Source organism: Taudactylus pleione, unplaced genomic scaffold, assembly GCF_031769625.1.
Source record: "Taudactylus pleione unplaced genomic scaffold, aTauple2 ptg000201l, whole genome shotgun sequence".
NCBI classification, from domain to species: Eukaryota; Metazoa; Chordata; class Amphibia; order Anura; family Myobatrachidae; genus Taudactylus; species Taudactylus pleione.
In genome coordinates, this window is record NW_028284603.1 from 43,782,351 (window position 1) to 43,804,722 (window position 22,372).

The 22,372-nt window shown below is 46.5% G+C and overlaps 2 protein-coding genes across 2 annotated transcripts in view; both read right to left on the minus strand.

Moving 5' to 3' along the window:
* Positions 1-10,786, minus strand: part of KAT14 (lysine acetyltransferase 14) — a 42,514-nt gene extending 31,728 nt beyond the window's left edge. Inside the window, exon 1 of the mRNA XM_088477349.1 lies at positions 10,525-10,786. Within this exon, the coding sequence (XP_088333475.1) occupies positions 10,525-10,777 (253 nt within the window). The 5' untranslated portion in view covers positions 10,778-10,786. The remainder of the gene's footprint in view (positions 1-10,524) is intronic.
* Positions 10,787-11,085: 299 nt separating this feature from the next.
* On the minus strand, positions 11,086-22,017 carry PET117 (PET117 cytochrome c oxidase chaperone). Its single transcript, XM_088477350.1, has 2 exons — positions 21,848-22,017; positions 11,086-11,248 (listed from the first exon to the last, which is right to left on the minus strand). The coding sequence occupies exons 1-2, from the start codon at positions 21,941-21,943 to the stop codon at positions 11,096-11,098; spliced, it is 249 nt and encodes an 82-aa protein (XP_088333476.1). The 5' UTR covers positions 21,944-22,017; the 3' UTR covers positions 11,086-11,095.
* Positions 22,018-22,372: the final 355 nt, after the last annotated feature.

Here is a 22,372-nt window from a genome sequence, read left to right on the forward strand (position 1 = left end):
AACGGGCAACTTGTGATTGTGACGGGAGGCCATCAAGTCCAGCTCCGGCAGTCCCCACCTGTCCACGAGTAGCTGAAACACCTCTGGGTGAAGCGACCATTCCCCGGGTTGCACGTCGTGACGGCTGAGGAAGTCCGCCTCCCAATTGAGGACTCCGGGGATGAAGACCGCCGAGATCACTGGAATGTGACCCTCCGCCCAAGTCAGGATACGAGACACCTCCGACATCGCTGCCTGACTGCGAGTTCCGCCTTGGTGATTGATATACGCCACCGTGGTGGCGTTGTCGGACTGCACCTGTACCGCCCTTCCGTGAAGAGCGGGGCCGGACGACTGCAGGGCCCTGTATACTGCCCGCAGTTCCAGGATGTTGATGGGGAGAAGTGCTTCTTCCGCTGACCAACGACCCTGAAGCGACAAAGAGCCGGTCACTGCCCCCCAACCCCGGAGACTGGCATCCGTCGTGAGCAGGACCCAGTCCGGGATCCACAATGGGCGCCCCTCGACCAGATGAGCTGTCTGAAGCCACCAAGCCAAAGATAGCCGAACGTCCGGAGACAACACCAGCACCTGAGAGCGGATCCGGTGAGGTAACCCGTTCCATTCTGATAGAATCAGCCCCTGCAGGGGCCGGGAATGGAACTGGGCAAATTCCACCATGTCGAATGTCGACACCATGGACCCCAGAACTCTCATAGCCGAATGGACCGACAGGCGGCAACGGCTCAGGCAACTGCGTATCCGTAGCTGTAGGGAGGCGACCTTCTCCGGAGTCAGGAAGATCCTTTGCTGACGCAAATCCAGCAGGGCTCCCAAATGAACCATCCGCTGTGATGGAATCAGGGAGGACTTTTTCCAATTTATCAACCACCCGTGTGCTTGCAGGCAAGCGATCGTCAGGTGGAGATGTTGAAGCAGTACCTCCGGAGAGCTCGCCAGCAACAGGAGGTCGTCCAGGTACGGCAGCAGCCGTACATTCTGGTTCCGAAGATGTGCGGCCATGACCGCCATAATCTTCGTGAACACCCTCGGTGCCGTGGAGAGACCAAAGGGTAGCGCCCGGAACTGATAGTGGTGTTGAAGGATAGCGAACCTCAGATACCGCTGGTGTGAAGATGCTATCGGAACATGGAGGTAGGCGTCCTGGATGTCCAGGGACACCATGTAATCCCCCGGTTCCATCGCCAGAATGATGGAACGTAACGTTTCCATCCTGAACTTGGGAACCCTGAGGAATTTGTTCAGAGACTTCAAGTTGAGGATAGGGCGATGAGAACCATTGGGTTTCTGCACCAGAAACAGAGACGAATAATACCCCGTCCCTCGTTGTGATAGAGGAACGGGAACAATGACCCCTGCTTTCAGCAAGGACTCTATAGCCTCCTGAACCTGTAACGCCTTGGTCTTGTCCTGAGAAGGACTTGTGCAGAAAAACTGGTGGGGTGGTCTGTGCCGAAAGACAGGGCGTACCCCTGGGAGACCACTTCTCGAACCCAGGCATCCGTGGTGGTATTGTGCCAGCACTGGGCAAATAGAAGAAGTCGGCCTCCCACTCTGAGGTCCCCCAGAGGGAGGCCCGTCCCATCAGGCCGCAGGTTTATCTTCCTGCTTGGAAGAAGGGCGTCGAGCACTCCAGGCTTGCTTCTTGGGTTTAGAGGCCGTCTTACTCGCAGACTGTCTCGGGAAGGACTGACCTTTCGCCTTACCCTGAACCCGAAAGGAACGAAAAGCCGAACTCCGAACCTTAGCAGGCAGTGCCGCCGAAGGGAGGAAGGCCGACTTGGATTTAGCCAGGGTGTCCACTATTTTGTCCAAGTCCGGACCAAATAGTAATTCCCCATTGAAAGGTAAGGCCTCCAGACCTTTCTTTGAATCAGAGTCCGCTCTCCAGGACCGCAACCATAAGGATCGGCGGGCAGACACCGCTGCAGCCGATACCCTCGAGGTCAGCAGACTAGCATCTAAAGAAGCTTCTCCAATGTAAGAAGCAGCGTCCCTCATTTGTCCCAACAACGCCCGCTGGACATCCGGAGCGTCGTCCGGGAAGGTATCTTCCAATGCATTGGCCCACCCCTCAATGGCCTTGGCCACCCAGGAGATGGCCATGGACGGTCGGGCCACCGCCCCGGAGAGGGAGTAAATAGACTTTAAGCAAGTCTCAACTTTCCTGTCCGTGGGATCCTTCAGCGAGGATATCGACGGGAAATGGTAAGGTGGCGCCCCGAGTTAAACGGGTGACATGGGAATACACCGCCGGTGGAGTTTCCTCTTTACAATGTGCCTCAGGGAAGGGGTAATTAGAAGCCAACCGCTTCTGAGGAAGGAATCTCTTACTGGGCGCCTGCCAAGCTACCGCCATATGATCCGTCAACTGATCCGACAGGGGAAACACCGCAGAAGCCACCTTAGTTTTTTTGAAACTAGGAAACTTCGACTTAGGAACCGGTGCCTCATCCTCTATAAGAAGAATAGCTCGCACCGCCCTAACTAGTGCTCGCACATTAATGGACGACTTGGTATCCATTTCCTGGACCGAGGCGTCCGAGTCAGTGTCATCAGGGACCTCCCCATCATCTGAGGAACCCTCTGAGTCCGATACCTGAGCAGCCCGTGTCATGAGTGGGCGTTTTGAAATCCTAGAAGGCATGTCAGTCTGCAACATTGACTGAAAAGCCGAGGAAGCGGCCGCCAAATTTTGCACGGAGTTGGAGAGCACATCCACCCAGGGTGGAGGAGTCACCATAGGGGCCTGAAAAGGTACCACAGGCTGCTGCGGCACAGGGGAAGCCTGTATATACATAGGCAACCCCGCATAGGGACCCACCGACTGAGACCCAGGAGGACTCCGCAATAACTGCGGGACACCCGGGGAATGGGGGAGGGTCGGCTGGGGCAACGACCTAGTAGGGAGAGCAGTCGGGACCGACAGACGGTCCGCAATAGACACCAGCACTTGAGAAAACATCGCCCACGGTGGTTCCTGCGCCAGAGAAGGTCTGGATGGGCCAGGAGCCACCTGGCATCGACTACACAGGCCATCCTGTGACAAATCCTCCCTATCTACTCCTGCAGAACAGCGTCCGCAGGAGGCCAACACCGGAGCCACTGAGCGCTCAACCTCGTCTGACATGACAGAATATATTATATATCTGGCACCAGGGTAGAAGTAAAACGCACTCACCGGTGTGCTGAACAACAGCCCACAATATGGCACTGAGTAGCACACAACTGTATGTGACGGACCTCACAAATACGTGATCTATATAAGTGAGGTCAGTAGAAACGCCCCTCTCCCACACACCTGTAGGGCTTGTAGGAGAAGTAAAGGGATAGGTATAAGCTGACAGTAAGTAGAAAATAAGCACAGACAGGCAGCACTAGCAAAAGTCACATACCATGCAGGAAGATATACTCACTGCACCTTTACACTACAATCAACCTGCCCAGATTCAGTGTCTGGGAGGGCTATAGTGCTGTGTACGCTGTCCTTAATCAGGGGAGAGGTACACAGGGGGACCGGTCCGCGTGCTCCCTGAAGATCTGCGCTGCCACTGTGAGAAAATGGCTGCTGGAGACCTCAGAGGAGGAGTGGCCGAGGAATCTGCAGCTCAGCGACGCCAGACTCCGTGCTGAAAGGCGCGCTGAGCTGAGGGGAGGAGCCGCTGACAGGGAAGGCTTCCTCCCCTGGCTAGCATATTAACCCCAGGGCTTGCCGGCATCCCGCTTGCCATATATCCCTGGTGGTCTAGTGGTCCCACGGGTTATTCCTCCTCAGAGGGGGAGCCCGCCGCCACCGCTAGCGGCCCCCGGTCTGTCCCCTAGGACCGGGGGCAAAGGACTGCATTTGCAGGCAAAACCCGCGAGCCGCCGCTAATCGGCGACTCGCGGCTTACCTTGTCCCCGGCGACTCCGGCAGCAGTCCAGGGAGGGACCCAGAGTCCGGCTAGTACGGACTCTGGCCTCCCGCCGCGATCCCCAGTGCAGTACTGGCGTCGCGGCGCCAGCGGGGAAGGAGAGCGGCAGCGTGGGCGTCTGCATAGACAGCCCGTCGCTGCCACACTAGAGCCTCTGTTTTAAAATAAAAATCTAACAGGCTCTTTTTTTTTTTTTTTAAATAAAAATAGAAAGCTTTTGGGGGCTGCTCCTGCAGCCCCCCCTGCGCAGGTGACCCGACTCCGGCCGGGCACCAACTCAAACTGAGGTGCTGTGGCCGGGGGCGGGGTATAGAGGAGGACGGACCCAAGTGCATCCTGGGAGCAGCTAAAGATTTAACTGCGTGGTGCCCATGGATCCAGATCCAGCTATACCCCAAGGTCAACCCTGTGGACCCCCTATGGACCCTGAAGTAGAAAGTAGATTGCTCAAGTTTTTGCTATTCAATTAGAAATCCATAATAAATTAATTCATGTTTCATTGGAAGACATTGTGACTTTTAGTTCCCATCTCCAGACTAGGCGACAACTATTTTAATGTAAGAATGTCAGGACACAGTGCAGTACCTCTGGCACACCTGACCCCTCTCATCTAATAATAATGAATTAGAGGTGTTTCAAAGTAAAATATGGCCAATAAAGTCTGGTCATTTTTCATGTCACTTTCTCTAAAAAACAGAAAATGCTTTAATTATGTGGCACATTTATGTTTTTGAGAGAATCATTTAATCATACCCCAAAAAGACTATGAGCACCTTTATTTGCCGGCTGCTATTGTTCATTCATTAATAAGGAGTTGTAAAAATCAACCATTTGTTACCATTTAATAGCCTCCAATACTTACCTTACAGACCCTAACAGCCTCCAATACTTTCCTTACAGACCCTAACAGCCTCCAATACTTTCCTTACAGACCCTAACAGCCTCCAATACTTTCCTTACAGACCCTAACAGCCTCCAATACTTTCCTTACAGACCCTAACAGCCTCCAATACTTTCCTTACAGACCCTAACAGCCGCCTATACTGTTCTGTGATCTTTTTTTCCACTTTTTGAGAATCAGGATGATTTCCCCACTCTTATGTACTTCAGATCCTTCACGCTCTGCAGAATTAATGCTCAAAATTAGCGCAATGCCCACAACTTGCCATCTCCTATTGAATTTCGCAAACTGTTATTCTGTTTACTTTTGGCAAAAAAAGTTGGTAAGGGAGGTGGGTGCTCCTGCGCTGTCTCCCTCCACATCCTGTTAGTTACTCTGAGCCGGCAGTCACTAGGGTCCACCGGAGCCAAGTCAGAAAAGGTACGATCTCCAAAATGTGCTGCGTCTCCGCGCTTCTTTACTTCATTGCATCCATGAGGACAAGATGGATTCAGACTCTCACCACAGCCAGAGCCATTTCCGAGTCCAAACATATACGCAAGTACCCTATACCACCACCGATATATAGTAGGATACCAGGGCTACCATCTGACTCTGCATTCGCCCGGTGCACTACAACGCCCAGCATTACGCTAAGCTCCAGGCTGCTCTATTCCACACAGATTGCCTATCACTGTAAAGCTGGCCACACATCTAAAGATTATCTGTCCAACCAGCCAACTAGTTGATTGGTTGGAATGAAAATCTGGTAAGGAATGAAAGCAAATAACAATCAGCAATTTGCTCCTAAATGCCGTAAAATGGACGAACATGTTATTTGAACAAATAGTTTACATCAAACATTTAACAAACTTGTCTGAATGACCATTTTCATCTGTTTTCTGGCATTTAGGAGCAAATTGCTGATCATCAGTTACTCCCATACGTTACCAGATTTTCATTCCAACCAATCAACAAGTTGGCTGGTTGGATGTAAGTTGGTCTAGTGTGTGGCCAGCTTTAGACCTGTGATATCCCCGAGTCATTTGTTACTTGCTGTTCTACCAGATTACAATAAATATAAAAACTGGGTAAGCATACCATGTGTGGACTAACAGCCACCAGCACCAACACCTGTGTTACACACACACTACCATCAGTACCTTGGCCAATACATATGTACCAGGATATAACTCCTTATCTGGAGGACTACTGCACTAAGCACATTGCACTACGCATATCGCTGGCTCTGCTACTACTATCTGCTGTCACCCTACTACTCTGCTACTACTATCTGCTGTCACCCTACTACTCTGCTATTACTATCTGCTGTCACCCTACTACTCTGCTATTACTATTTGGTGTCATCATACTACTCTGCTACTACTATCTGCTGTCATCATACAACTCTGCTACTATTATCTGCTATCACCATACTACTCTGCTATTACTATCTGCTGTCACCATACTACTCTGCTACTACTATTTGCTGTCACCCTACTACTCTGCTATTACTATCTGCTGTCACCCTACTACTCTGCTATTACTATTTGGTGTCATCATACTACTCTGCTACTACTATCTGCTGTCATCATACAACTCTGCTACTATTATCTGCTGTCACCCCACTACTCTGCTATTACTATCTGCTGTCACCATACTACTCTGCTACTACTATTTGGTGTCATCATACTACTCTGCTACTACTATCTGCTGTCACCATACTACTCTGCTATTACTATCTGCTGTCACCCTACTACTCTGCTATTACTATCTGCTGTCACCCTACTACTCTGCTATTACTATTTGGTGTCATCATACTACTCTGCTACAACTATCTGCTGTCATCATACAACTCTGCTACTATTATCTGCTATCACCATACTACTCTGCTATTACTATTTGCTGTCACCCCACTACTCTGCTATTACTATTTGGTGTCATCATACTACTCTGCTACTACTATCTGCTGTCACCCTACTACTCTGCTATTACTATCTGCTGTCACCCTACTACTCTGCTACTATCTGCTGTCACCCTACTACTCTGCTACTATCTGCTGTCACCCTACTACTCTGCTACTATCTGCTGTCACCCTACTACTCTGCTATTACTATCTGCTGTCACCGAACTACTCTGCTATTTCTATCTGCTGTCACCCTACTACTCTGCTACTACTATCTGCTGTCACCCTACTACTCTGCTACTACTATCTGCTGTCACCATACTACTCTGCTACTACAATCTACTGCCACCCTACTACTCTGCTACTACTATCTGCTGTCACCCTACTACTCTGCTACTACTATCTGCTGTCACCCTACTACTCTGCTACTACTATCTGCTGTCACCCCACTACTCTGCTATTACTATCTGCTGTCACCCTACTACTCTGCTATTACTATTTGGTGTCATCATACTACTCTGCTACTACTATCTGCTGTCATCATACAACTCTGCTACTATTATCTGCTATCACCATACTACTCTGCTATTACTATCTGCTGTCACCATACTACTCTGCTACTATCTGCTGTCACCCTACTACTCTGCTATTACTATCTGCTGTCACCATACTACTCTGCTACTACAATCTACTGTCACCATACTACTCTGCTACTACTTACACCATACTACGTTGCTACTATCTGCTGTCACCATACTACTCTGCTACTACTGTCACCATACTATACTACTATCTGCTGTCACCGTACTCCTCTGCTGCTGCTACTACTACCTGCTGTCACCATACTATACTACTACTACTACTATCTGCTGTCACCATACTACTCTGCTGCTACTACTACCTGCTGTCACCATACTATACTATCTGCTGTGACCGTACTACTACTACTACTATCACCATACTACTCTGCTGCTACTACTACTATCCCCATGCTATACTACAATCTGCTGTCACCATACTACTCTGCTACTACTTACACCATACTACTTTGCTACTACTATCTGCTGTCACTATACTACTCTGCTATTACTATCTGCTGTCACCCTACTACTCTGCTATTACTATTTGGTGTCATCATACTACTCTGCTACTACTATCTGCTGTCATCATACAACTCTGCTACTATTATCTGCTATCACCATACTACTCTGCTATTACTATCTGCTGTCACCATACTACTCTGCTACTACTATTTGGTGTCATCATACTACTCTGCTACTACTATCTGCTGTCACCATACTACTCTGCTATTACTATCTCCTGTCACCCTACTACTCTGCTACAACTATCTGCTGTCACCCTACTACTCTGCTATTACTATCTGCTGTCACCCTACTACTCTGCTATTACTATTTGCTGTCACCCTACTACTCTGCTATTACTATTTGCTGTCACCCTACTACTCTGCTATTACTATTTGGTGTCACCATACAACTCTGCTACTATTATCTGCTATCACCATACTACTCTGCTATTACTATCTGCTGTCACCCTACTACTCTGCTACTATCTGCTGTCACCCTACTACTCTGCTACTATCTGCTGTCACCCTACTACTCTGCTATTACTATCTGCTGTCACCCTACTACTCTGCTATTACTATCTGCTGTCACCGAACTACTCTGCTATTACTATCTGCTGTCACCATACTACTCTGCTACTACAATCTACTGTCACCATACTACTCTGCTACTACTTACACCATACTACGTTGCTACTATCTGCTGTCACCATACTACTCTGCTACTACTGTCACCATACTATACTACTATCTGCTGTCACCGTACTCCTCTGCTGCTGCTACTACTACCTGCTGTCACCATACTATACTACTACTACTATCTGCTGTCACCATACTACTCTGCTGCTACTACTACCTGCTGTCACCATACTATACTATCTGCTGTGACCGTACTACTACTACTATCACCATACTACTCTGCTGCTACTACTACTATCCCCATGCTATACTACAATCTGCTGTCACCATACTACTCTGCTACTACTTACACCATACTACTTTGCTACTACTATCTGCTGTCACTATACTACTATCTGCTGTCACCATACTACTCTGCTGCTACTACTACTACCACCACCACCTGCTGTCACCATACTATACTACTATCTGCTGTCACCATACTACTCTGCTGCTGCTACTACTACTACTACTATCTGCTGTCCCCATGCTATACTACAATCTGCTGTCACCATACTACTCTGCTACTACTTACACCATACTACTTTGCTACTACTATCTGCTATCACCATACTACTCTGCTGCTGCTACTACTACTACTACCACCTGCTATCACCATACTACTCTGCTGCTGCTACTACTACTACTACCACCTGCTATCACCATACTATACTACTACTATCACGACCTGCTGTCAGCATACTACTCTGCTACTATCTGTTGTCACCATAATACTCTGCTAACAAAAACATCCCGCTATATGCGTGGAAAATCAACGCAGGACTTCACAGTACAGAACTCATGTTTAACTGAATTCAGCCCCAAGTCTGTTTTGTCATATTTCTAAGTGCAACATTATGCAAATACAAATACTTATAGGCGCCATCATAATTTTTAAAAAATTAAAAATAATATCTAAGTAAAGGCAAAATTATTCACTTTTAATATTGTTCCAATATTCTAGCATTCTTTTTGTATCCACATAATATCTGCTTCATGTCTTCCCAGAGCCCACCAATCAGTCCTAAGCTGGGTACACACTAGACGATTTTTTAAACAATTAAAATGGTCCAGTGTGTATGCACTATGCGCGCCCCCGCGGGGTCGTCCGTCACATCTTCAGATCGACTGTACATGCTGTTCAATCTGACGATGTGACTGACGACCCAATACATTTGGATGCGGCGGGGGATCGACATATCGTGCAAGCGTTCACCAAATCGTGTGGTGTGTACGGACCACGCAATATGCCGTTCGTCGCATCTGCCAGGTACACAGGCTGTCTAATGTGTACCCAGTTTCATTCATCTGTCAAAAGCCCCAAACAACTCAATAGGAGTCAAGGTTACTGTCTAGTGGCATGGGATAGAGACGACAGATTTTGGGACATGGTTGGGCTTCAATGGACCGTAAAGAGCCATATAAACAAAGCAAGAGAGACATTATTTCTGATAATCTGGACAGAAAGAAGGCATAAAACTATATCTAGCAGAGGATATTTCTGTATTAGGACACTTAAGCAAATACAATTTGTTAGAAGTCTTTAAAGAGGGTAGTGGTCATGATAGATGTTGTATGCTGTGCATATATTTCATTACTGATTATATCACATCAGGGACAAGAAAAGCCATTGTACTCACATACAGCACAGAATATGATGAGGCTAGAATTACAAATCTTGAATATCAGTAATAATGGCAGTAACTGTACAGAGTTAGACATCTTTTCAGCAACTTGTAATTTATTACAATTTCCATCAATGCCACATTTAGGGGGAAAACCTGGGAACACACGTTTTGCATAAATTATATAAAGTGTTAGATGGAAAAAAACACCATACATACTTAAAACCATAGTGGAGAATTCAATCCAATGGAAAGTGCTAACGCTGCACACATATTGGTCACTTAAAAGGTAATACCGACATTGCAAGTTTTCCCCCGCACATATAGAGGGAAAGTTTGCGATTCCGGCTGGCACGATGCGACATTCTAGAGTGGCACATTGCGCCAGTGTCAGAGAATTGAATTACCCCCATAGAGACAAGAATTCAACGATTGCTTACTTGCTGGAATCCACTTTTGACATTTATCACAATGAAAAGGCATCTCCTCCATCCATGGTGGGTCTATCTCATCCCCGACGTCACTGTTCAATGAATCACCGCTCTGATCATGAGACAAGTCAATAGATGCCTGATCTTCAGATTCTACTAATAGAAGAGTCTCGCCTTCCACTTCCCCCTCCTCTAAACCCTCCGAGGCGGACATCCTTGTGGCATCGTCATCCGCAGGCGTGATATGTGCAGAAGTATCCATTGTCTATAAACAGTATCAGATTATAATTGGCAGGAAGAGAATTAAGTCTGCTTTTTGTTTTTTTTTAATCCAGCTCTTAAAATAAAACAGTAGGTGCCATATGGCTTTCAGAGTCTCTCATCAAGCAAACTAGATCACCCCGCAGAGACCACACTAAACATAATACAGGTTAAGTCACTTTTATTACCAGTATTAGGTTTTTCACAATGAAAGTTCAGAGTGTGACCACGGTGTGAAACAATAGCCAAGAAGATGATGTATAGAAGGGCAAAAATACTCATAAGAAGTTCCAAAAGTTAAACACCGGAAGCCCATGTTCTAGATGTTGCCAGCCTTAAGTATTGCTGATTCACGCTCATCGCGTTCAGACTCCAGTTGCTTGGTCAATTCAATCTGCTCCTGCAGGACACGAAAGTTATCCTGTTTCCGTCTCTGTCTTTCTAAGTCATGGAGAACGCCTTCACGCAGTCTCTTACATATGAAAATAAAGATTCAGATTACATTGATTACTGACGTACATTTTCAAATATCTAACCTAAGCTGTATAAAATGAAGCTTATAGCATATAGTTTTGAATCAAGCAGGGTAGTAAGATAGCATATTGCTTCCCACAAGTTCTATTGGCAGCCTCCTTCTGCTGGCATGTCTTATAGCTGTAATACCACTTTAACCAATTACTACTGCAGTGTAAATACAGTTTTCAATAATAAAAAAGTATATATAATTGCAGCGTTTATAACTTATATGTGAGTCATTCCACATCAGATCACCCAAAAAAAAGTGAAATGTCCACCACCCATCTCAGATTTTTTTGAAGATTTTTTAGTTGAGAGGATGTCAAAACAACTATTTCTGCCAAATATCTCGACTGACAACTAGTTGATTAAATATTGATTTTTCAATGTATTAAATAATTTACTAATCACGGCTTCTTTATCCAGTTTATTTGAAGTATCACGGGTGTTTATTAAGGAATCACCATTGTGAGGAAATGAGATGTGTGTTAAAAATGTATTTGCAGCATCTCAGACCCTGCAGCAATGAATGAACTTTTTAGCCCTTTGTGTTCCCTGATCCTTCTGCTAGTGTGTGTGTGTTCATTCACAGGACTTATACTTTTGCAGTAGCAGGGGTATATTATATACTGTAATAATGTAAGTAAAGGTAATTTTTAATACTTGATAAGCCTTGATGTTAGACTTGTCCATATGTCTGTGATATTCATAACAGGTAGAGAAATGTAACACCTCACAGAACAAAAGACCTCCTAAGCTAATTCCCACCTCCGCAGGGGACCCTCAGGACCTACAACTCCTTCCATTTGCATCTCTTTGTCCCTCACTGGAAGCTGTCAGACTGAACGGAGCCAACCCAGCAGGTGTTCATCAGGGAAGTAATATCCGGGGGAGGTAGTAGGAAGTTACAGCATAAGGGACTCGCACCAATCAGGAACCGGTGCAACTATCCTGGGTGGTCACAATATCGTGGGAAATTTAAAGGTTTCAAAAGAGGTCACCGAAGGCAGCTCAGGATGTTAGTCACTGACCTTGGCTAAGAGGTAATCTCTGCCAAGGTGCTTAGTGGAAAGCATCACCAGTTCTGTGTGGATTTATACTTGGGAAACGAATGAGTGGACTTATACGCTATTCACTGCTGTGTGTTCTGTGATAGCTTCTACTGTACAGGATCCTGGAAATGCTTGAGGGGACTTATATGCGATTCACTGCTGCGTGATCGGTGATAAGTTTCTCCTGTGGGACTGTGCATCTCTAGCTACTTCGTGGAATTGTTCTGGGACTTTATACGCTGCTGAGACTGGCCCTATCTGGACTGTTACCTGCAAATTGTCTGTTCACTGTGTTCACCTCTTGTCCTTTTATATTATCTATTTCTGTGTGCTGTGGAAAAATAAACCATCACTTTTGTTTCATCTGATCGGTGTCTGGGTGATTGAGAGAACCCCGTATCCTCACATTCACATAATTTGGACCACTAAGGTAACTCTTCCTCCCGAATCAAACCAAATTACTTTATCTGCCTCATGTTTTGCGTTTTGGCAAAAATGCACGTTTTTCAAAAAGAATTAAAAAACAGTCGACATTAGGGATCCCATTTTTTGGGGGGGTGCTTAAAAAAGCTACACATTACTACCACACAAAAAAACAGCAGGGTACTCTGTGTCAAAGTGGAGAAAAAAAATCATCAAGCTGACACTTGATTACTGGTGTACAGCATACATAATTTACACATTGTTAAAAACCATGCCAAAAAAGTGAACTAAACTGAGACAATAGGATAAAACTCCCATACAGAAAATGAAACTTAAACAGAAATTGATAGGAAGGGTAGTCTCTGAAACTTTACAGAGAAAGAGAGAGGTAGACACAGAAAGATAGTCAATCATGGCAGCTGCTCATTCAAAGTGCACATTTGGTAGTCTTTTAAATACAGACTGCCATATTACTAGCTACTCAAAAACCAGTTAGTTATGAAACACTTAGCGAAACTATTACCAAAATTGGAGTATGTTTACTACTTTAGTAATGGTGCTAGTGCACAATACAAGAACTGCAAAAACTTTTTAAACTTTAAACTTCCATAAGGATGACTTCAACATTCAAGCAGAATGGAACTTTTTTGTCACATCTCATGGTAAGAGTCCGTGTGATGACATTGGAGGGACAGTTAAACGTCTAGCCACACGAACCAGTCTGCAAGCAGTGGAAACCCATCACATCTTGACACCTTTGGGCCTGTATAGCTGGGCAAATGAAAATGTACATGGCATAAAGTTTTTTTACGTGTCACAAAACGAAATACAAGAATGCAAAGCCAAGCTGCATAGCTGTCTAGAAACAGCAAAGACTGTGGCAGGAACACGTTCTCATCACAAATTTCGGCCTATTAGTAATGATGAGCTCACATATATCGATTGTCATCAGACGACATTAAGACAGCAGGAACCAGAGTTAGGGCTGAATTCAATTGTTTCAAGCCTCCTTCGCGCCCGACGGAGCTATTCAATTGTTGCTCCTATTGGGCGTGAGATCAGCTGCCAGCGCTCCATTTCAGCTCGTAGCCTCAGGGGGGTGTAAGCTGAAATGGGCAAAAAGTGACCTGTTTGGGCGCCCAAACGGCACTTTTCACGATCGCACCCAGCACTTTGGTCGGGGGAAGCTGATTTACGCGGCTAAACCCGACCACTTTGGGCGCGATCAGCGCGAAAAGCAGTGACAACTGAATAGCGCACCACGATCTCTCGTCACTTTAGACGGGAGATCCAGACCGCGTAAACAATTGAATACCACCCCCAGTGTCACTACGACCACAATCACAAAAAATGTAGACAAAAGTGATCTGCAACCTGGAACATACATAGCAGCAGTGTATGATAACATCTGGTACATTGGGTATATCATTAATGTAATGAGGAGAAACAAGATGTGCTGGTACACTTCATGAAACAAAACCAATCAACAAATGTGCTGTCCTGGCCTTCAAGAGATAAGTGTTTAGTTCCTTTTATTCACGTCCTCTGTGTAACGGAAGAGCCTACTATCCAAGGAAGTACTGGAAGACAGTATACACTTTCTGTTGACAATTTAAGGAAAATTACAGACCGTTACAACGTTCCAAACAAGGGAAAAAATTGGATTTTGGTACTTACCGGTAAATCCTTTTCTCTGATTCCACAGGGGACACTGGAAGTGCTTACGCTGGGGTATAGAGGCATGGATAACTTGAGCCGGCACTTTAAATAATTCAGAAGTGTGAAGCTCCTCCCCCTCTATGCCCCATCAGCCCTCAGTTTAGAAAATGAAGACCGAGAGGAGATGGAGAACAAGCTGAGTAAAAGGGAGAGAGCACACAATCAAAACAAACAACATACTGAACAAACCGAACAGGCAGGCAGAGAGCGCTGAGGTGGGCGTCCAGTGTCCCCTGTGGAATCAGAGAAAAGGATTTACCGGTAAGTACCAAAATGCAATTTTCTCTTTCATCCTCTAGGGGACATTGGAGGTGCTTATGCTGGGGACGTCCCAAAGTTTTCCCCACGGGCGGGAGCGCTCTGCGGCACCTGCAGAACAAAGCGGCCAAAACTGGATGCTGAAGCAGCAAATGTATCTAATTTGTAAAACCTTACAAACGTGTGAACCGAAGACCAAGTGGCCGCACGGCACAATTGTGACGTGGAGGCTTCACAACCAGCCGTCCATGACGCCCCCACAGAACATGTGGAATGAACCGAATGGACGAAGGAGGCCGACGGTCGGCCTAAACATAAGCCTGATAAATAGTCAGCCGGGTCCAACGTGCCAAAGTCTGCTTAGACGCTGGCCAACCCCTCCACACCGCATCATAGAGGACAAAAAGCGACTCAGACTTACGGAGGGGAAGCAGTCCTGTCAACATAGATGCGGAGAGCTCTAACCACATCCAAGGTAGAACCACCAGAGTCCTCCACCAAAGACGTTACCACCGTAGGCTGATTAATATGAAAAGCCGACACTAACTTGGGAAGGAAGGCGGCTCCCGTCAGGAGTTCCGCCCTATCAGCATGAAACGCCAGGTAAGGTGGCCTATAGGTCAGAGCACTCAATTTTGAAAATCTACGAGCCGATGCTAGAGCCAGAAGGAGGACAGTCTTCCAAGACAAGTACTTAATACCAATCTTTTCCAAAAGTTCAATCATGGACGACTGAAAAAACAGAAGCACTAAGTTCAAGTTGAAGGGAGCTATCAGATGTACAAAAGGAGGCTGCCCACGCAAGACCCCCTGAAGAAAAGTCTGCACTTCAGGAATGAGGGCCAATTTCCGTTGAAAGAAAATGGAAAGGGCAGAAACCTGCACCTTTAAAGTTCCAAGACGAATGCCAGAATCCAGACCCGTCTGAAGAAAATACAGAAACCGTGACAACTGAAAAGTCCTAGAGGGAAGATCCCGACTGGAACACCATGAGATATAAGAACGCCAGATGCGATGATAATGCGCAGCCGAAACTGGCTTTCTGGCGCGCAGCATGGTGGGAATAACAGAGTCTGGGATTCCTCTGCGTCTTAGTATATCGGTTTCAAGAGCCACCTCGTTAAACGGAGCTGCGCTAAGTAGGGGTGTATGAAAGGACCCTACAGTAGCAGATCCGGGCGCAGAGGGAGGGGCCACGGATCGTCTGACAATAGGATTTTAGCAGTCGAGGAACAGGTGGAATCGGAGGAAAGAGGTAAACTGTCAGAGCGTCTCTTGACACGTATACCGGGGGCTGACGATTCAATCGTGACACCATGAAGTCCACCTGAGGACATCGCCATCGACGTATTAGCGCGTTGAACACATCTGGATGAAGCTTCCATTCCCCGGGATGGATATCCTGGCGGTTTAGGTAATCTGTTTCCCAGTTGTCCACGCCCGGGATGAATACCACCGACAGGATTACTGACTGGCTCTTGGCCCACCGAAGGATCTGAGATACTTCTCGCATGGCCATGCGACTTCGAGTCCCTCCTTGGCGCTTGATGTATGCGACAGCCGTCGCGTTGTCGGACTGCACTCTTACCGGATGAGTCCTCAGAAACTCTGTTGCTTCTATCAGAGCATTGTAAATCGCTCTGAGTTCCAACACATTTATGGGCCATTTTTGTTCTGATACAGTTTATCATTGCAGTTACACAGTGGATATATTGTATCTTAGTGTAACAGTTAAGGATTGCTCACAACACATTCAATAGATACATTTAATTTTTCTCAAATACAAGCGCGTCTATATTGAGGTCTTAGAAGCAGATGAGACCCTGTGTTAGTAGGTCCAGCTGAAAAAACCCTGGAGTGGAACCGGCCGAACTGTAGTTCCTTGAAGGCAGCTACCATCTTCCCCAGGAGACGCAGACAAAGAAATAGGGACACCTTCCTTGGTCAGAGGACCAGCTGAACTAACAACCGGATATCTCGAGCTTTGTCTATTGGAAGAAAGATCCTCTGTGATGCCGTATCTAAGATCATGCCCAGAAAGAGCAGCTTCTGGGATGGATTGAGATTTGCTTTCTTGAAGTTGATTATCCAACCGTGTTGTATTAGAGTCTGATATGTCAGGAAGGCATGACTTGTTAGAAGAGATACCGATTGCGCTTTGAGTGACAGGTCGTCCAAATAAGGAATTATGTTCACTCCCGATGACCGAAGGAAAGCAATCATGGCTGACATGAGTTTTGGTGAAGATGCGGGGATCCGAGGAAAACCCGAACGGCAACACCAGAAACTGATAATAATCTTTCAATATGGCGAAACGCAGAAAGGCTTGGTGTGGTTCCCAGATGGGAACATGGAGATAGGCATCCTTGATATCCAGGGATAATAGGAACTCTCCTGGTTCCAAGCTCGCAATAACGGACTGCAGAGACTCCATTTTGAATCGATACATCCTGAGATACAGGTTCAATGACCTGAGGTTCAAGATGGGCCTGACCGTTCCATCCAGTTTGGGTACTCCAACGAGGTATGGGGTTTTACTCAAACCAGTTTGATGTTCTGGAACCGGAACTATCACAGATGATACTAAAAGAGACTGGATAGCCTCCTGTAGAACTCTGGCCTTGTCTGTAGTTATTGGCAGACTTGTAGTGAAGAACCGAGGTGGAGGGGGGACCTCGAAGTCTATTCGGTACCCCAGGGAGATTAGTTTGCGGATCCACGGTTCTGGAGAGGTCTGGTTTCCAACTTGTTGAAATCCTTGCAGGCGGGCTCCCACTGTAGGAGGTCCCAGGTGGGCCGGAAGACCGTCATGCCACCTGTTTCTCCGTTGGTTTAGGCTCCTGTCTACGTGCAAAGGTATGTGGGCGACCTCTACCTCTGCCGCCTCTTGCTTGGGAGGGAGCACCTCTGGCTTTACCTCCAGAGTAAGATCTTCTGGGAGTCGGTGCAGTTGACGGGAGGAGGGAAGATTTACCCCCTGTGGCCTGGGATATCCATTTGTCTAATTCCGGGCCAAACAGCATGTCTCCATTGAATGGTAAACCCTCCACCACACGCTTGGATTCAGCATCCACATGCCAGGCGCACAACCAAAGGCCACTGCAGCCCAAAATAGCAGAAGCAGATATGCAAGCACTAATTTGACTGATATCTTTTGACGCTTCTCCCAGGTAAACTGCAGACACACGGATGTGTTCTGCTAGTAGGCATAACTGTGCTCTGGAAATACCAGAGCCCAAACCTGTAATCAACTGGTCAGCCTAGCCAACCACTGCCTTATTAACCCACGCCATAACAAGAGTGGGCCTAAGTTGAGCACCCGCTGCAGTATAGATAGATCTTAGCGTTGTCTCCAATTTACGGTCCAAAGGATCTTTTAGTACTGTAGCTCCCGGTACTGGGCGTGCTGTCTTCTTAGAGAGACAGGAGACGGACGCATCTACTGGAGGAGGCGTTTCCCACTTCTCCATCATGGATGATGGAAAAGGGTAGCTAGACGGAAACCGGCGCGGAATTTGGAACTGTTTATCCGGTTGTTTCCAGGCAAGTGAGAGCTGTTGTTGAAGTTGTAGTGAGAACAGAAAAAACGTTCATTAAATAATTTGAGATTCTACCCCTGGAGAGATGGACTCCAGCTCTAGAGGGGTCTCATCCTGTAACGCTTCCTCCAATTCACTCTCCTCAGTAGTGAGGAATGCCTCATCAGACTCTTCTAACTGGAGAACAATCGATAAAGGAAGCTTTTGAGTCGGGCCTTGCCAGGAAGTGGAGGGTGCGGACACAGCTGTATCCATTACCTGTACCAGGGTGTCAAGAGGCTTGGTTAGCCCAGCAACCCAGGGAGGCTGAGACTTACGTGCCTCAGCTAACTCTGACGTTAAATCCGTCATTACTCCTACCATGTCTGCGGCCCATGTAGGCGCAGGTGAGGCACTATGAGCCATAGGTGGATCAAATGCTATACAAGCATCATATAACGTGGACCCAGCATGTTGCTCCTTAAACAGAAACACCCTTTTGAGACGCCTTTGTTCTGTTTGACATGGATACACACAGTCACCACACACAGAGGGACAGAATACAAAACAGAAGTAATGAAAAACAGAAGGCTGGCTTGGGACACAGAGGAGCACACCCCACTCCCTTCCCACAGATCGGATTCCCTGCACCCCCAGTGTATTATGCACAGCCTCTGTACCAGAGCCTTCTGTGCTTATCTGGAAGGGGGAGCCAGAGAATCCAGCCTTCTGTATGTCTGCAGCACTCTTCCTGTGTAAGGGAGAGATGCAGGCATTTAACAGTTAAACAGTTAAAAAACGGCAGCCACGCTGTTATCTACAGCTGCTTGCCGCGTATAGTGGAGAGAGAGAGGGAATAGAGCCCACGCTGTTTAGGCTCCGCCCCCTTCCACATGCCCTAAGGGCTCAGATTATGGCAGCTATTTGGCCATTACCTCCCCCTCCGCGTGTATCAGCGGGGAGAGGGGAGAAGCAGGAAGACGGGTGTAGCGCTGTTTCAACAGCGCTATGATAAACAACATAGCGCAGCATGTGCTAGCGCTGGTCAGCGGGGAGAGGCGAGATGCAGGGAGCCACTTGTGCTGAGTACACACAGCTTCCCTGACACAGCGGGACGGGAGCCACGTGGGCAGGAGCCGGGGGATGCGCAGCATGCTACTCACTGCGTGTCCCCGAAGGTCTCTCTCTCTCGGCAGGTCAGCAGTCTTCTCTTCTCTGTGTGAAGACTTGCTGTGGCGGTAAGGAGCTGTCAGGAGCTCTTTTAGAATGAGCCCTGCGCACTCCATCCTGGTGTTTGCTAAAACACCAGGGCGCCAGGTACCCGGACCCCACCTTTTAGATAGGTGGCGAAGGGTACCTATAGGAGTGTAAAAGATGCTTATAAATAAATAAAAAATAAATGTATTTGCTGGAGCACAGCATAATGTGACCAGCTCCTAGAGGCACATTTTCTAAACTGGGGGCTGATGGGGCATAGAGGGGGAGGAGCTTCACACTTCTGAATTTTTTAAAGTGCCGGCTCCAGTTATCCACGCCTCTATACCCCAGCGTAAGCACCTCCAGTGTCCCCTAGTGGATGAAAGAGAAATAAGTTTGTTGACTCAACTTCAGTTATGGACTCAAGTTATGTTAAAGGTTTTAAATTTCATGGTTTCTTGTGTTAATTATGTATGCAGTACAACGGTAATCGAACATCAACTTCATAATTTTTTTCCTCCACTATTAAACAGAGTACCCTGCTGATTTGTTTTGTGGTAGTAATCGTTACCTTTTTTAAGCACCCCACAAAAAATGGGATCCCTAATGTTGATGGAACCTAGGGATTTTAATACTATTAGAAAAACGTGTGTTTTTGCCGTAACGCAAAACATGAGGCAGATAAAGTAATTTGGTTTACATTTTTGGATTCGGGGGGAAAAAGTTAACTTAAGGGTCCAAATTTCATGGTAATTCCTTCAAAAACACCCGTGATATTTCAAATAAACTGGATAAAGGAGCCACGATTAGTAAATAATTTAATAAATTGAAAAATTAATATTTAATCAACTAATTGTCAGACAGTCGAGATATTTGGCAGAAATAGTTGTCTTGACATCCTCTCTTAACTAAAAAAAATTTGTAGAAATCTGAGATGGGCGATTGACACCCCTGGTTGAACTGACATGGAATGACTCATGCTAAAATGTTCTCAGTCCTTAGAAGAAACTAGTGCCCAGGTACGGAAGCCCACACAAGTATTTTCTAGCTTCAAAATATTGCGACAAGTGCCCCCATTACCCACTACTGAAATAAAAAAACTTAATTACTTCATAAAACCTACAAATTTACAATACAGCATTTGCTTCAGTACAGTGTGATGATGTATAATCAGCAGAACAGAAGTTAGGGGGGGTTGATTCAATGAAATTGCATTTTTTAATACACCCATCTATGGAACTGAAAATGAAAAAGCACAATTTAGGGTGCTGTTGCCGGCATCACCCAAAATTCTTCTCTAATTGAATTGAACCCCTATGTGTCACCATCATTATTATTTATTTATTTTATTTATTACCAGTTATTTATATAGCGCACACATATTCCGCAGCGCTTTACAGAGAGAATATTTGGCCATTCACATCTGTCCCTGCCCCAGTGGAGCTTACAATCTATATTCCCTAACACATGCTCACACACATACACACTTATGGTCAATTCTGAGGGTAGCCAATTAACCTACCAGTATATTTTTGGAATGTGGGAGGAAACCGGAGTACCCGGAGGAAACCCACGCAAGCACAGGGAGAATATACAAACTCCACACAGTTAGGGCCATGGTGGGAATTGAACCCATGACCTCATTGCTGTGAGGCAGTAACGCTAACCATTACACCGTCTGTGCTGCCCTCATCTGGTGTCAAAATGAACAGTTAGGGCTATTTCACATTTGCCGATTTTTGCTGCCCGGTTTTTAACCAGGTGAGAAATTTAGTAAATGCAGGGAATCAGCGGGTCCTTTCAGACGGCACTGCTACGGCACAGTCGCCGTCCAACAGTTGGAAATATCTACTGTGCAGGACGGTGCCATGCCGTGGCCGTGCCGTCCCTGCAAGCCAGTAGCGTGAAGGAAACAATGTTTCCTTTCACACACAGCGGCTGAGGCTGGCCGGGCTTGTGCATGCCCAATTGGTTGCCCCCCCAAAATAAACATAAAAAGCGGCTCAAAGCCGCTGCTTGTGCCTGTAAAAACCCGGCCTGCTAACTTCAGGTTCTTGCCTGGCTGGCAAATGTGAAACTGGCCTTACCTGCAAACAAAACAAATGTCAACAAATAACCTAAAAGTACCAAGCAATAGGTATATGTATAAATTAAGTGCAGAAAACAATATCTAAATTAGAAGTCAGGTGGAAAAATTGTATTTAACAAAAAAAAAAAAAAAAGTCAAAACATAATATATAAAACAGGGTACCGGTCCCTGCACCATACTAGCAGGGATAATAACACTGGGGGAGGAGGGGCAGCAGCGCTGGTAACTCATGTGCATGACCTCTAGCAGTGCCCCCAGGTAACCGGGCAAAGACGCACAAGGGCGGAGCACACACCCACCTGTCTATCCAGGGTCTGGCTCACGTGTACCCCAAATATCGTCCCTACGGTCAGGACCACCGAAAGGCCCAGGACCACTTTGGATCGGGTGGACATGCCTACTGCTGCAAGGCCGGATGGGGCGGGATGAGAGTGGAACGCTTCAGCGAGGATTTGGAACGCGGCGCTACAAGGACAAGATACGCTGCGAGACAACTCTGTACTGGAGCTGCTAGGAAGAAGCTGAGGTGGCCATGTTGGTTACTGGCGTGTGTGCTGGCCCCAGCCTGTGGCACGGTTGGCACCACCTAAGCTGCTGCTGCTGTTCGGGCAGCGTGGTATATTAGTAGTAGCTCCATAACAGCTAGAAATCCACAAATTATTTATTTGAGATGTTAAATCAACAAGAGACCCATATTACTATTGGGTTATTTCACCGAGCTATTCCAATAGTTCTTATAAATTTGTGTGTATTTATTAACATCTGCTTGACTACACATTACTATTATGTTAACAGACTCTGATTTCAAGTCACTGGTTTGAAAA